The following is a 14,673-nucleotide window of genomic DNA, read 5'->3' on the forward strand; positions in this document are numbered from 1 at the left end:
TCTGGGACATCATTGGTCAGCAATTGCAAAGAGACCTTCCAGCTTCGAAGCTTGATGATTTGCATGCCCAAGTGACTTCGGCATGGCATATCATTCCTCAGACAACCAATAATAATCTCATTGATAGGAGCCAAGGTGGTACTCATACTCGATACTGAATAAATTGAAATGTTTTGAATTTTTCTTTTCCATTTTTTTCATTATTTGGATATCAATAACATATCTATTGATCCTGTTATTTCCATAACTCCATAACTTATCCTTCTCGATGTTGCAAATTCAATGTTAAGGGGTGTATTTTTTATATTGCTTTATATGTATTGCTTTCATATTGCCTTATTACCGTATATACTCGAGTATAAGCCGACCCGAGTATAAGCCGAGGCACCTAATTTTGCCATGGAAAACTGGTTAAGCTTATTGATTCGAGTAAAAGCCGGGTATACATTGTCCCTTCATCCCTGTCCTGCTATGCATGGCTCCCCCCGTCCTGTCCTGGTATGCGTGGCTCCCCCGTAGTTGTTCTGGTATGCGTGGCTTCCCCCCTCCCATCCTTGTATACATGCTTCCTATAAAAAAAAGAAACATCCTACTCGCCCTCCAGCGTACCCTCTCAGCACCTCGTTCCGGCTTCCAGCAGCTCTTCCTGTGCTGTGCGATCACTTGGCACCGCTCATTAAGGTAATGAATATTCCCTCCATGGCTATGGGAGTGTAGACGCGTGCATATTCATTACCTTATTGAGCGGGGCCACGTGATCGCTCAGCACAGGAAATGCTGCCGGAAGCCGGCACCAGCGAGATGCGAGGGCGCCAGGACCAACAAGATGCAGAGCACACTGGAGCATGAGTATGATGTCTTCTGGAAGCCGGCGGCTGCAGCTGTCACTGTGCACGCTATAAGAGAAAAGAATATTTATTTCTCTTTAGCAGTTTCACAGGCTTTAGCCACACACGCCGGCTCCTGCCTCTGTGACCCGCTGCTACCCCTCCCCCGCGGGCCCTCTGTGACAACTGACTCATGTATGAGCCGAGGGGGCCGTTTTCAGCACTAAAAATGTGCTGAAAAGCTAGGCTTATACACAAGTATATACAGTATTTTAATTTTGCAAAGTGTGAAAAAGAACAGCTGCAACACGAGCACAATTTCACAATATTGCTGTGTATCATTGCGGAATTGACTTTGCTTCTGTTGCTGCGAGAATTCTCAGCTCCGTCAGATGTTTAGGGCAGGGGTCAGTTCTCTACTTGTTGTGTTTTTAAGAGCCTGGGAATATACATGTGAGCTCCGACGTAGCTCTGAGTGACAAAACTGAAGCCTAGCTTGGAATACGAAAAGCCAGTTTATCTAATTTTACGAACAGCTGTTAATTAGTTTGTTTTGCCAAACTCCCAAATCACATCCTAGAAATAGCTAACGAAGCGAAGCATTTTACGCCAGGTCTATTTATGTGGTTACGTCTGCACAATAAATCGTGCTCTTTAATCTCATAATAAAACTGAAGATGTAAAAATAGCAATCATCCGAGGAAGTGGCATGTGGCCGCCGAGCGCGTTACAAGAAGTTGGATTCTAAACATAAACAGTCAGTGGAATGTCGCATTCTGCAGAGCAGAACTTTTATTTTTAGAACTTGGGTTCTGTATTTTACTATCTACTATATATTATACTAGCCATGTTTCTATGTGTGATGTCATCGTCCTTTTACGGTTCTCACTTTTTTATTATTTTATGTTTAAAAATATAGAACTAAACTGTTTTGAGAAGGCTCTTGACAAATATTTGGACCATGCAGTTGTGGGGAATGTAAAAAAAATAAATAAATAAATAAAATTAAAAAAAAAGTACAACTAAACACTTTTTGCCAATTAAGAGGGGGTGATCATACATATCATTGTCATTTTTTTTTTTTTTAAAGCATGATGAAAAAAGCTTTTATGTCAAAGACCACATTCACACTTTCAGTATTTGGTCAGTATTTTACATCCGTAAAATAGAAATCAGAGGAAAAGTATAATAGAAACACGTGCCTATTTCTGTATTTTGCACCCACTCCTGGCTTTGGCTTCCAAGTACTGATGTGAAATACTGACCGAATACTGAACTTGTGAATGTGGCATTAAACTTTCGACCTGTTTAAAAGTGAAATTTCAGAACTATCACATTTTTTGTAACATTGTCTTACGAGAGTTGTCTGTATGTGAAGGCTGTTAATTTTATTACTTTAGTCTCTAAAATGATCTGTATATTATAGGTTTTTAAAGGGGGGATGTCGGAAGGAACATCCTCTGCCCAAATATCCTATTAGGCTATATGAATATCAAAGGCATAAGTCCCACACACTAACATCACTGTCAGTTCTGCAGCCAATGCTTAAAGCTGCTTCGCGGTCTTCTTACTGAGCATTTAAACCTGTTCGTATTGAGCGCTCCGATTTATTTAATTCAATTTACATTGCTAGGCAGAATTTGTAACCTAATGTGAATGGGTCCAACAAATCTCTTTTCTTGTTCTTTTCAGGATAACAAAGCCTTTAACATTTGCAGACTGTGTCGGGAATGAACTGCCTTTAGGATGGGAATTGGTTTACGATCAGCAAATTGGTGTTTATTATATGGACCATATAAACCGTAAGTTTTTTGTCCTAATAAACTGGCTTACCTCTCTTCACTTTCGCCTTAACCCCTTAACGACCAGGGGTATTTTTGGTTTTACATTTTCATTTTTCCCTCCCCTTCTTTCCAGAGCCATAACTTTTTTATTTTTCCGTTTATATGGCCATGTGAGGGCTTATTTTTTGCGGGACGAGTTGTACTTTTAAATGACATCATTGGTTTTACCATATCCTGTACTCGAAAACGGGAAAAAAATTCCAAGTGCGGTGAAATTGCAAAAAAAGTGCAATCCCACACTTGTTTTTTGCTTGGCTTTTTTTGTTAGGTTCACTAGATGCTAAATCTGACCTGCCAGTATGATTCTACAGGTCATTACGAGTTCATAGACACCAAACATGTCTATGTCCTCTTTTATCTAAGTGGTGAAAAAAAATTCCAAAGTTTGCTTAAAAAAAAAAAAAAAAAAAAAAAAAAAAATTTGCGCAATTTTCCAAGACCCGTAGCGTCTCCTTTTTTCATGATCTGGGGTCGGGTGAGGGCTTATTTTTTCCGTGCCGGACTGACGTTTTTAATGATACCACTTTTGTGCAGATACGTTCTTTTGATCGCCCGTTATTGCATTTTAATGCAATGTCTTGGTGACCAAAAAAACGTAATTCTGGCGTTTTGAATTTTTTTCTCGCTACGCCGTTTAGCGATCGGGTTAATGCTTTTTTTTATTGATCGGGCGATTCTGAACGCGGCGATACCTAATATGTGTATGTGGGATTTTTTTTTACTGTTTTATTTTGATTGGGGCGAAAGGGGGGTGATTTGAACTTTTAGGTTTTTTTAATTTTTTTTTTATTTTTAAACATTTTTTTTTTTTACTTTTGGCATGCTTCAATAGCCTCCATAGGAGGCTAGAAGCTTGCGCAACCCGATGAGCAGATCGCCCATATGAAAGCCATATGCCTGGAACAACCATAGAGGTCTCTTAGAGACCTCTGGTTGTCCAGGCAACATGACGCCGACCCCCGATCACGTGACGGGCGTCGACGATGAGGTCATTTCCGGCCCGGCGGCCGGAAATGCTATTTAAATGCCTGCTGTCAGCTTTGACAGCGGCATTTAACTAGTTAATAGGCGCGGGCGGACGGCAATTCCGCTCGCGCCTATTGCGGGGACATGTCAGCTGTTCATAACAGCTGACATGTCCCGACTTTGATGCGGGCTCAGCGCCGGAGCCCTCATCAAAGCAGGGGAAATGTCTGATGACGGACTGTGTCCGTCATTGGACATTAAGGTGTTAAGCATGAATCTTTGACTACTACCAGTGTAACCACCGGTTGTACTATATCCGTGGGATGGTCAAGAAAACATATTAGGCTCTTTTCTTTCGGGCTCCTGGTCACAGATGTTAAACTTATGAATAGATCTCTATTAACTGTATAGATGGATGTTATACTTTTTATACTGCTTTGTTCTAAAAAGACCTTCTAAGCAAAATTTTTAAAGGGGTAGAATTTAAAAAAAAAAATAAAAATGTTTAAATCTCTAAATACCTTTAATTAACCTAATCATAGTTGGTTTTCTCTAGGGAAGTAAACACCAATATAATACAATAGCTGCTGTGACCTGGAAATGGCTTCACAGTACATGGTATAGAATAGATCATCTCCAGGACACAGCAGCAGAGATTCCTACTGCACATGCTCACAGACACCTGTCCTAATATTCTGGGTCAAGTTTTTGTCAGTTTAACAATAATAATAATAATTAATAATAACTTTATTTCTATAGCGCCAACATATTCCGCAGCACTTTACATTATAGAGGCGACTTCTACAGACAATAGACATTACAGCATAACAATAAACACATAGATCAAAACAGATCCCAAGAGGAATGAGGGCCCTGCTCGCAAGCTTACAATCTATAACAAGACGATGGCCATTTGAATGTAATATACTGATTACCTGTCTAGACAAAGCAGTTGTTTTATTGCCAATTTAAGGTCGGTATTTATGAATGTATTCTAAATTATCTTTTCTTTTCTTTTTCTTTCTTTCTTTCTTTCTTTCTTTCTTTCTTTCTTTCTTTCTTTCTTTCTTTCTCTCTTTCTCTCTTTCTTTCTCTCTTTCATTTCTGGAGATCCCTTTTTAAAAGGAACCTAACCGTGGATACAAACTTCCCGTTCCTTGGGCAGCATGTATCAGACACTGGCTCCATGATTTCAGCAATGAGGTACAATTGACTCTGAAATGCTGCGACATTTCAGATGTACAAAGTGCTTCTCACAAAATTAGAATATCATCAAAAAGTTAATTTATTTCAGTTCTTCAATACAAAAAGTGAAACCCCTATATTAGATCGAGGCATTACAAACAGAGTGATCTATTTCAAGTGTTTATTTCTGTTAATGTTGAAGATTATGGCTTACAGCCAATGAAATCAGAAAAGTCATTATCTCAGTAAATTAGAATAATTATCAAAAAACACCTGCAAAGGCTTCCTAAGCACTTAAAAAGGTCCCTTAGTCTGTTTCAGTAGGCTCCACAATCATGGGGAAGACTGCTGACTTGATAGATATCCAGAAGGCAGTCATTGACACACTCCAAAAGGAGGGTAAGCCACAAAAGGTCATTGCTAAAGAAGCTGGCTGTTCACAGATTGCTGTATCCAAGCATATTAATGGACAGTTGAGTGGAAGGGAAAAAGTGTGGTAGAAAAAGGTGCACAAGCAACCAGGATAACCGCAGATTGTTAAGAAAAGGCCATTCAAAAATTTGTGGGAGATTAACAAGGAGTGGACTGCTGCTGGAGTAATTGCTTCAAGAGCCACCACACACAGACATATCCAAGACATGGGCTACAAGTGTCACATTCCTTGTGTCAAGCCACTCATGGCCAATAAATAATGCCAGAAGCGTCTTATCTGGGCCTAGGAGAAAGAGAACTGGACTGTTGCTCAGTGGTTCAAGGTGCTGTTTTCAGATGAAAGTAAATTTGTGGTTCATTTGGAAATCAAGGTCCCAGAGTCTGGAGGAAAAGTGGAGAGGCACACAGTCCAAGCTGCTTGAGGTCTAGTGTGAAGTTTCCACAATCAGTGATGGTGTGGGGAGCCATGTCATCTGTTGGTGTAGGTCCACTGTGTTTTATCAAGACCAAAGTCAGCGCAGCCATCTACCAGGAAATTTTAGAGCACTTCATGCTTCCCTCTGCCGACAAGATTTTTGGAGATGGAATTATCATTCTCCAGCAGGACTTTGCCCCTGTCCACATTGCCAAAAGTACCAATACATGGTTTAAAAACAACAGTATCACTGTGCTTGATTGGCCAGCAAGCTCGCCTGTCCTTAACCCCATAGAGAATCTATGGGGTATTATCAAGAGGAAGATGAGAGACATCAGACCCAACAATGCAGATGAGCTGAAGGCTGCTACCAAAGCAACCTGGGCTTCCATAACACCTCAGCAGTGCCACAGGCTTATCGCCTCCATGCCGTGCCGCATTGATGCAGTAATTGATGCAAAGGAGCCTCGACCAAGTATTGAGTGCATTTACTGAACATACAATTCATTAGGCCAGCATTTCAGATTTTAAAATCATTTTTCAAGCTGGTGTTATAAAGTATTCTAATTTACGGAGATAATGTCTTTTGGGTTTACTTTGCCTGTAAGCCATAATCCTCAACATTAACAGAAATAAACACTTGAAATAGATCACTGTGTAATGACTCTATATATTATGAGTTTCAATTTTTGTATTGAAGAACTGAAATAAATGAACTTTTTGATGATATTCTAATTTAGTGAAAAGCAATTGTATTGTAAAAGCTGGTAGGGACCAAACCATTCGAGAGACTAGTTGGACAGGTGGCTCTCCGGCGACTTCTCCCTGCCTGCTACCCTTCAGTGGAGCAGGCGTAGAGAAGCCACAAGGGATCCACCTGTATGATCATAGCATTTCAGAGTCAAACATACCTGGCTGAAATAATACAGCCACTATTTGATACATGGTCGCCCATGGTTCGGGCAACATGTATCAGCTGTCAGTTTCCCTTTAAGGCCATGATTTCTCTAATGTTGGTGTTATATCTAGCAGTGCATAGACTGATCTGATGATCTTCTGTGATTTGACGGAGTAGAGTGAAAATATTAGATGCTTCTAGTAATGTAAAAATTGCTTTATTCCCAACAGATTAGTAAATCTCCGTGCACTGAGCGTAATTCTTCATTGCCCAGTTATCAACAATTTGCCTGTGGTGTATCACATTCAAAGTCAGGCACCTTAGGATTTCCATCCATCGAAGTCTAACGTCACAGATGACTAGATCAGTCTCAAATTAGTCACATGCTGACAATCTAATGAAATGTTTTCCTTTTGCATGTATTTCTAGCAATTCTCTGTTTAATATTTTGCACCTCTTCTTGTTGGCTTGTAGAAATCACACAAATTGAGGACCCTCGAGAGCAATGGAGAAGAGAACAAGAGCGGATGCTGAAGGAATATTTGGTTGTAGCCCAGGAGGCTCTTAATGCCAAAAAGGAGATTTATCAAATCAAGCAGCAGCGGTTCGAGTTGGCTCAGGAAGAATATCAGCAACTCCATGACCTTTGTGAGGATGACAATCGTTCCCATGCCAGTTGTGAGTACATAGATGGGCCCGGCCTCTTATATCTAGCACAGCTTTTCTGCAGGAGCATAATACTACTTCTACATTAACAACAAATGTAATGTATTGTATAAGCCAAAGCATAATTTCTAGTCTTATAATATGAATCCATAGATGGTATTTTAACCATGCAGGTGAACTTATGATTTTGTATAGGCTGACGTACGTGTGTGGTCAAAATTGTGTTCATAGAAATTAATATACTGTTATGCCTCTTTGTTGATGTTTTGGGTTGTAATGGTGTAGGTAACAGCAGGTTCGCAGAATGCAGTGACGAGACACAAGAATGGTTGAACTTTGAAAAACAAACTTTTTATAATTTAAGGCCGCTAGGGCTATACTAAGCAACCAAAAAGGGATAACAACAGTTGTCCTCGCAGGAACTCAGTACAACCAAACACTATTTGGAAAGAACACTACTAACTCGGCCGAAGCCGGTTACTATGGGGCCACGGTATAGCCGTCTATGGGTCCTTATACTCTATACTTATCCGTCCTGACGTCCCTCGGCATCTCTGTGGAAGCTGCGTTGCTGGTGAAGCTGCTTTGGCGTCTTTGATAAGGCTGCTTTGGCGTCTTTGATGAAGCTGCTCTGGCGTCTTTGATGAGGCTGCCTTGGCGTCGCAGCCGCTGGGCCCAGCTGCTTAAGATTTGGAGTAGTCTTCGGGTGCCCCAGCGCTCAGGAGAAGTTGTGACACAACAGTCCTTGATGGAGTCCTGAGATTAAGTAACCCCCTGTGGTAACAGCGGGGTTGCGCTGGTTAGCGAGTTCAATGGGACTCCTGTCCCCAAGCAGGGTTGTGTCGCAGTGCTCAAGAGTGGCGGTTTACTGGCCGCGCGCACAGCCTGGGGCTGTGTGCAGAGTGTCTCTGTTGACGAGGAACAGGCCCCAACTGCCGACTACAGCGGGGTGAAGGTGGCTGTGAGCGGTGATAGACAGGCCACAACCACGGGCTGACGTGTAACGGCAGCGTCCGCGGGTGGCAGCGGGCAGGCGGCAACCTTGGGCTGCAGGGGGATGGCAGCAGCCGGGAGAGGGAGCGGACAGGTCACGGAGGGCTCGAGCTCAGCGGTAACAGCCGAGGATGACCGGAGGCAGATCGTAACCCGATATTGGGGTGAAGAGGCAGTCCCCTATCGGTAAGCTCGGCGCCTCTTTCCTGAGGGCCACTGCGTATCTCCCTTCTGCTGCTGGTCTCTTCTCTGAACTGTCAGTGTCCTTCCCGTTCTCTCTCTCCCCCTCCGTCTCCTGCTCCGTGTCTGACCTATCACCAACTGACTCCTCTGCGAGCTCCCTGTCCCTTTTATACTCGCCCCTCCCCTTGCTGTCCTGTCACTCTCAACAGTCCACTCTCCTCTGTTCCCCGGGTACTGTTTCCTTAGGAACTCAGATGGCAGTCCCCTTGGTTCCGGCCCGGACACTCTGTGGGGTCCTCCTTCCTACAATGGGAACTACATAAGTTGTTTATGGGTACCTATTTCTTAGCACAATAAAGTGGTTTTTTTTTAAATTTACTATACATATTGGATGTTGGCAATATGCACATATACATCCATAATGGATGCACCCTGTTCAGATTTTCTGAGATTCAATATGAGAAGCTAACTTTAAAAGTACTCTCAACTAACCTTATATTGAGGACATATCCTAGGTAGTGTTGAGCATTCCGATACTGCAAATATCAGGTATCGGCCGATATTCGCTGTATCGGAGTTCCGATACCGAGTTCCGATATTTTTACAATATCGAATACCGGAACTGGAAGTTCCCATAATGTAATGAGCCAGTTGTGTTAGCCATGTTAACTAATGGCATGGCTGTGATTGGCTGCTGAAATGATGTCATCATTATGCGCGGTCTGTGCGGGTCTGTACGGGCCTGCCGGGAGTCTGGGCGGGCCTGCTGGGGGTCTGTGCGGGCTGCCGGGGGTCTGTACGGGCCTGCCGGGGGTCTGTGCGGGCTGCAGGGGGTCTATACGGGCCTGCCGGGGGTCTGTGCGGGCTGCCGGGGGTCTGTACGGGCCTGCCGGGGGTCTGTGCGGGCTGCAGGGGGTCTGTGCGGGCCTGCCGTGGGTCTGTGCGGGCCTGCCGTGGGTCTGTGCGGGCCTGCCGGGGGTCTGTGCGGGCCTGCCGGGGACCTGTGCGGGCCTGCCGGGGGTCTGTGCGGGCCTGCCGGGAGTCTGTGCGGGCTGCCGGGGGTCTGTGCGGGCCTTGTAGTCCCATCGGACTATGCCTGCTACAATGACAGTGATTGACACATTAGCCAATGATGGGACAGTAGTATTCCCATCATCCGGCTAATGTGTTGAATGTAAAAACAACAAACAAAAAAAGCATACATACTACATACATACTACATATATGCAACATTCATACAACATACATACATACTACATACATACTACATATATACTACATTCATACAGCATACATACATACTACATAATACATACTACATATACTACATTCATACAACATACATACATACTACATACTACATACATACATACTACATATATACTACATGCATACAACATACATACATAATACATACTACATATATACTACATTCATACAACATACATACTACATACATATTGGCAACAAAAGTCCCATAAATGAAGGGTATGAGGGAGACAAGGGACAACCCAGCTCCAACACCCTAACGCAAGCTCAAAACATACAATTCTTAGGAGAAGAAACACAAGAGCACGCAATAAATTCCATATAGAAAAATGTAAATTTTTTTATTAAATAGTTAACAACAATATAAAAATGGATAGCAAAAGATGTGCTCATGAACAATTAAGACAATAGATCCCATGTACTGACCCAATCCCCTCCAGATGGAAAACCAGGTGAGTATGTATTAAGAGCCTCAAATCATATCTTAGAACAAAATACCACCCCAGCAGATATGAAATACATAATCAAGATAGCGGTGACTGATATCATCAATGTCAATACACGCAAACAGCGGAGATCAAAGTGCTGGTGGAAGTAAGAGATGACCTTCGGATCATGCCATAGATCAGAATACCACCCCAGCAAATGTAGAGTGAATAATCATAGAAGCGGTGACCGATGATACCAATGCCAACACACACTGCCAGTGGTGGTCAAAATGCTGGTAAAGATAAAGAATCAAATAGGCAACAACTCACCAGGGAGGGGAAGAGGAAGGAGTCCAGCAGTGGGGCCTCCGACGCGCGTTTCGCGATGTCCCCCGCCGCTTTATCAAGGAGGAGAGTGAGTAGAAAGATCCCAGTAGGGCCATCAAATAGCCCATGACCCCGGTCACGTGACCGGCGTCAACCAATCCAAATGGCACAAGCGGCGCATGCGCCGTGGTGTCCGCAGGTCCTATGCTGCAGCCCGGCGTCCACACACTGCGCATGCGTCGGAACCCGAGGCAGGGCGCACTGTGTTAGAGGACGCCGACCGCAGCATGGAGCTGCGCACAGCACGGCGACGCGCACGGCCATATAAAGATTAGAATAGGACACAATATATGTGATCCCTGATCCAAAGTTCCATGTCAGGGGCCCGAATTGTATAGAAATAAGCCCCATAATGTTAAAGGCGGACATGCTGTATATGAATACTAGAGACGCTGTAAACAATATACCAAAAGACCCCCATACAATAATATGTATATAATATAGTACATTGTAATTCCATACTGATTGTAATAAATGAGCATAAGATCATTAATACATAAAAAGTGGAATACAAAAATATATAACAAAAGAAAAGAAAAAGGGGAAAACACATTCAAATATACAGCATGTTGCATGATGTTCAACCTATAGATATATCCATAGGTATTCTTGATTGTAGACAAAGGACAATCGGATCCAATATATAGGGCTACTTGAAGCGAAACCGGGACATATAGAATAATACTGAAAATAACGAGAAACATATATCAGGATTAAGAACAATAAAATTAAGAGAAAAAAATAAAAACAGCCACTACAGGGAAACATAGGAAATATGGAGTCCTGCGGGAACCTGAAACAAACTAGAGAAACCATATTGCAATTAAATCAGATTGAGTCTACAGAAAGTAAAGAGGGGGGGGGGGAAGAAAAAAGGGGAATCTCACATTAGATGGAATGTTGTCAGCAACAAGGGGTCAACAAAGGAAGGGAAACCATCAAATTTTGTTTGGTGAAATGGAGTGTCACAAAAATGGAGTAAAACTTAAGAACTCATTTAGTCCTCTGGGTCTCATGGTGTCCAATCGGACAATCCACTTTACCTCCATTTGCCCAAGAATCTTTCTATGATCCCCACCCCTTATGCCCATATGCAATGCATCAATCCCCCTAATTTTCAATAAGCCTGCTTCACAATTATGATGGGCCCGGAAATGTCTAGGGATGGTTTTAAGTTCAGTGGGATCAGATACAGTCCTGGCTGCGCCAATGTCCCGCACGTGTTCACGTGTCCGCACCCTCAGCTCTCTCGTGGTAAGGCCCACATAAATTTTGGGGCACGGACAGGTTGCGTAGTAGATAACATTGGACGTACCACATGATATCCGTTGTCTGATTGTAAACTCCCTTATACCATCCGAGGAGCTGAAGGTGGAACAGCGCAGGACATTAGCGCAAGCCAGGCAGTGTCCACACTGAAAAGATCCCCAGACCGGGCCGCTTGTCCCAAAGAAATTTTTGGGAGTGGGCACATAGTGGCTCTGAACCAGGATATCCCTCAGGTTCCTGGATCTATGAGGCGTCATAGAGGGGGAATGTCCCAGGGCGGTCCTCAGGGCTGGTTCTGTCTCCAAAATGGACCAGTGTTTTTGTAAAATAGTGCGCATATTGCGCCATTCATGATTATATGTGGATATGAAACGTATGGGTCCATCTCTGTCTAGTCTGCCGGTCTTCATAATAGGTTGTAAGAGACCATTACGCGGGGTACATCTTGCTCGGTCATAGCCCCTCTTGATGCACCTACGGCTATAGCCCCTTTTGAGAAAGCGGTCACTCATGTCTTGGGCTTGTTTTTCAAATCGATTATTGGTGGAGCAGATGCGTCGCATGCGAAGGAACTGTCCGACCGGGATGGCCCGCACAGTAGCCGGATCATGGGCCGAAGATGCATGTAATAAAGAATTGACAGAGGTGGGTTTCCTGAAGACGTCCGTCTGGATACGTCGATCAATGTCGATCTCCAGGCGGACGTCCAGGAAATCCACAACCCTGTCATCATACTTATATGTCAAGCGAATGTTATAATTATTGACATTTAACGACCTCATGAAGTTCCCGAGCCGGTCGACCCCACCATCCCACAAAAATAAAATGTCATCTATGAAGCGGTACCAGCACAGCACATGGGAAGCGTCACGCGGGCCCCCGTCGCCAAAGAGATTCCTCTCCCAAGCCCCTAGAAAGAGGTTGGCGTACGAAGGCGCACAAGCCGCCCCCATGGCTGTGCCCCGCTTCTGTAGGTAGAATTGGTCCTTAAAAACAAAAAAATTGTGGGTTAAGATGAAGCCGACCAGCTCAAGAACCAGCTCACATAGCGGGCCATCCAGGTCGGAGGCCCCCAGAAACAGGCGAACAGCATCAACTCCAACCGAATGATCGATACATGTGTAAAGGCTCTCTACATCGGCAGTAACAAGAAGAGTGGATGGTTCCACAAGGATGCCATCAACCCGTGCCAGGACATCCGTCGTGTCACGTATATAGGATGGCAGTGCTTCCACTAATGGTTTCAAATAGAAGTCAATAAAACGACATACGGGCTCACACATACTGCCAATCCCCGACACTATAGGACGCCCTGGGGGGTCATGGGCATCCTTGTGGACCTTAGGTAAAAGATAAAAAGTGGGGGTTCTGGGGAATTTTACCACCAAGCCATCCAAAACCTTTTTAGTTATGACACCGCTCTCAAATGCCCTCTCCAGGATTAGTCTAAGCTCATGTAAAAAGCGACTCCCTGGATCAGAGGGTAATTTTTTATATGTTTCTGGGTCCCTCAATTGTCGAAACACTTCTTTCTCATATTTATGGCTGGGCCATACCACTACGTTCCCCCCCTTATCAGCAGGTTTGAACACAACATCGTCCAAAGACTGTAATTGGGAGATCGCCAAACGTTGTTTATGGGTTAGGTTATCCAATTTACGTCGTGAGGATAATTTTTTAAAATCCTCACTCACCAATTTGGTAAAGATATCCACAGAGGGACACAGTGACAAGGGGGGGAACCTAGTGGATTTAGGCCCAGATGAGGGGGGAAACTTACTCATAGACGGACCATCCTGTTCAGCAAGCAAGTCCTCCAGATCACGAATTGCCTCCCTCTCAGTGTTGTTCAGGGACCCAGGAGCATAACTTGCAGTGTGAAGTTTTTTCAAAATTAACTTCCTTGAAAATAATTGAAGGTCTTTCAGGGCTGTAAAGTAATTAAAGGAATTAGTGGGTGAAAATGTTAATCCCTTCCCCAGAACCCCCAATTGTACATCCGTTAAAACATGATTTGAAAGGTTTAATACCTGTAAATCCCCCTGAGGACCACCCTTGGAGACTCCCGATCCCGCAGCTCTAGTTTTTATAAACTGGCGCGTCTCGACCCTCTTGGAAGCAACTGCCTTGGAGCCAAAGTTCGACCCAGTACCTCTCTGCCCCTGATCATCATCTTGGGTTGATATATTGGAGCGAAGTGAGGTCGATCTTGACCGTGAGTAAGATGCATTTCTGTTTCTTGGGCGAGATCGACCACTCATGTCTCGCCATCTATAGACCCTAGAGAGTTGTTTATCTTGGACATCTCTTTTGAATTTTTTAGCCTTATTTACTTGGATGTCCTGGGCCCATTTTTGTAGATCCGAATCAATCTGATCATTCAATTTTTTAAGGGCATCACTGGACATCTCTTTATGTAGAATGGATTGCAATTCATCAATTTCTGTTTCAATAACAGCGAGAGAATCATGATCCATCTGCTTTAAGAGGGTCAAAAAACCTTTAGAACAGTTATTAGTCAATTCTTCCCATTTATTTTTAAAAAATCTCGTCTGAAATCGGAAAAGACGGGAATACTTGAATCCTAAGTCCCCTCGGTATCAACTCTTTCTGAATATATTGATTTAAAAATTCATGGTTCCACCATGTCTTGGTGCGCTTTCTCAACAATTCCTTAAATCGAACAATAACTTCCTGCACATCCTTGTTAGAAGTCCCGCATTCCCCGTCCACATCATTCTGAAACACATCATTAAGTTGTGCTCGCCACGTAAGGTCACGTGAGCGGAAGTCCATATTACAAATCGGAACAACTGTGAAAAACACAGAAACAATTATTGGCAACAAAAGTCCCATAAATGAAGGGTATGAGGGAGACAAGGGACAACCCAGCTCCAACACCCTAACGCAA

General features: G+C 43.5%; 1 protein-coding gene across 4 annotated transcripts in view; it reads left to right on the top strand.

The window, feature by feature from the left end:
* WWC3 (WWC family member 3) overlaps window positions 1-14,673 on the top strand; it is a 272,451-nt gene that overhangs the window by 124,448 nt on the left and 133,330 nt on the right. For all 4 annotated transcript variants that reach the window (XM_073565989.1, XM_073565991.1, XM_073565992.1 and 1 more), the window contains exons 2-3: window positions 2,520-2,629; window positions 7,042-7,245. In XM_073565989.1, the coding sequence (XP_073422090.1) occupies window positions 2,520-2,629; window positions 7,042-7,245 (314 nt within the window). The remainder of the gene's footprint in view (window positions 1-2,519; window positions 2,630-7,041; window positions 7,246-14,673) is intronic.

The sequence above is a fragment of the Dendrobates tinctorius genome, unplaced genomic scaffold (assembly GCF_039654945.1).
Source record: "Dendrobates tinctorius isolate UK_male_01 unplaced genomic scaffold, ASM3965494v1 ptg000016l, whole genome shotgun sequence".
NCBI lineage: Eukaryota > Metazoa > Chordata > Amphibia > Anura > Dendrobatidae > Dendrobates > Dendrobates tinctorius.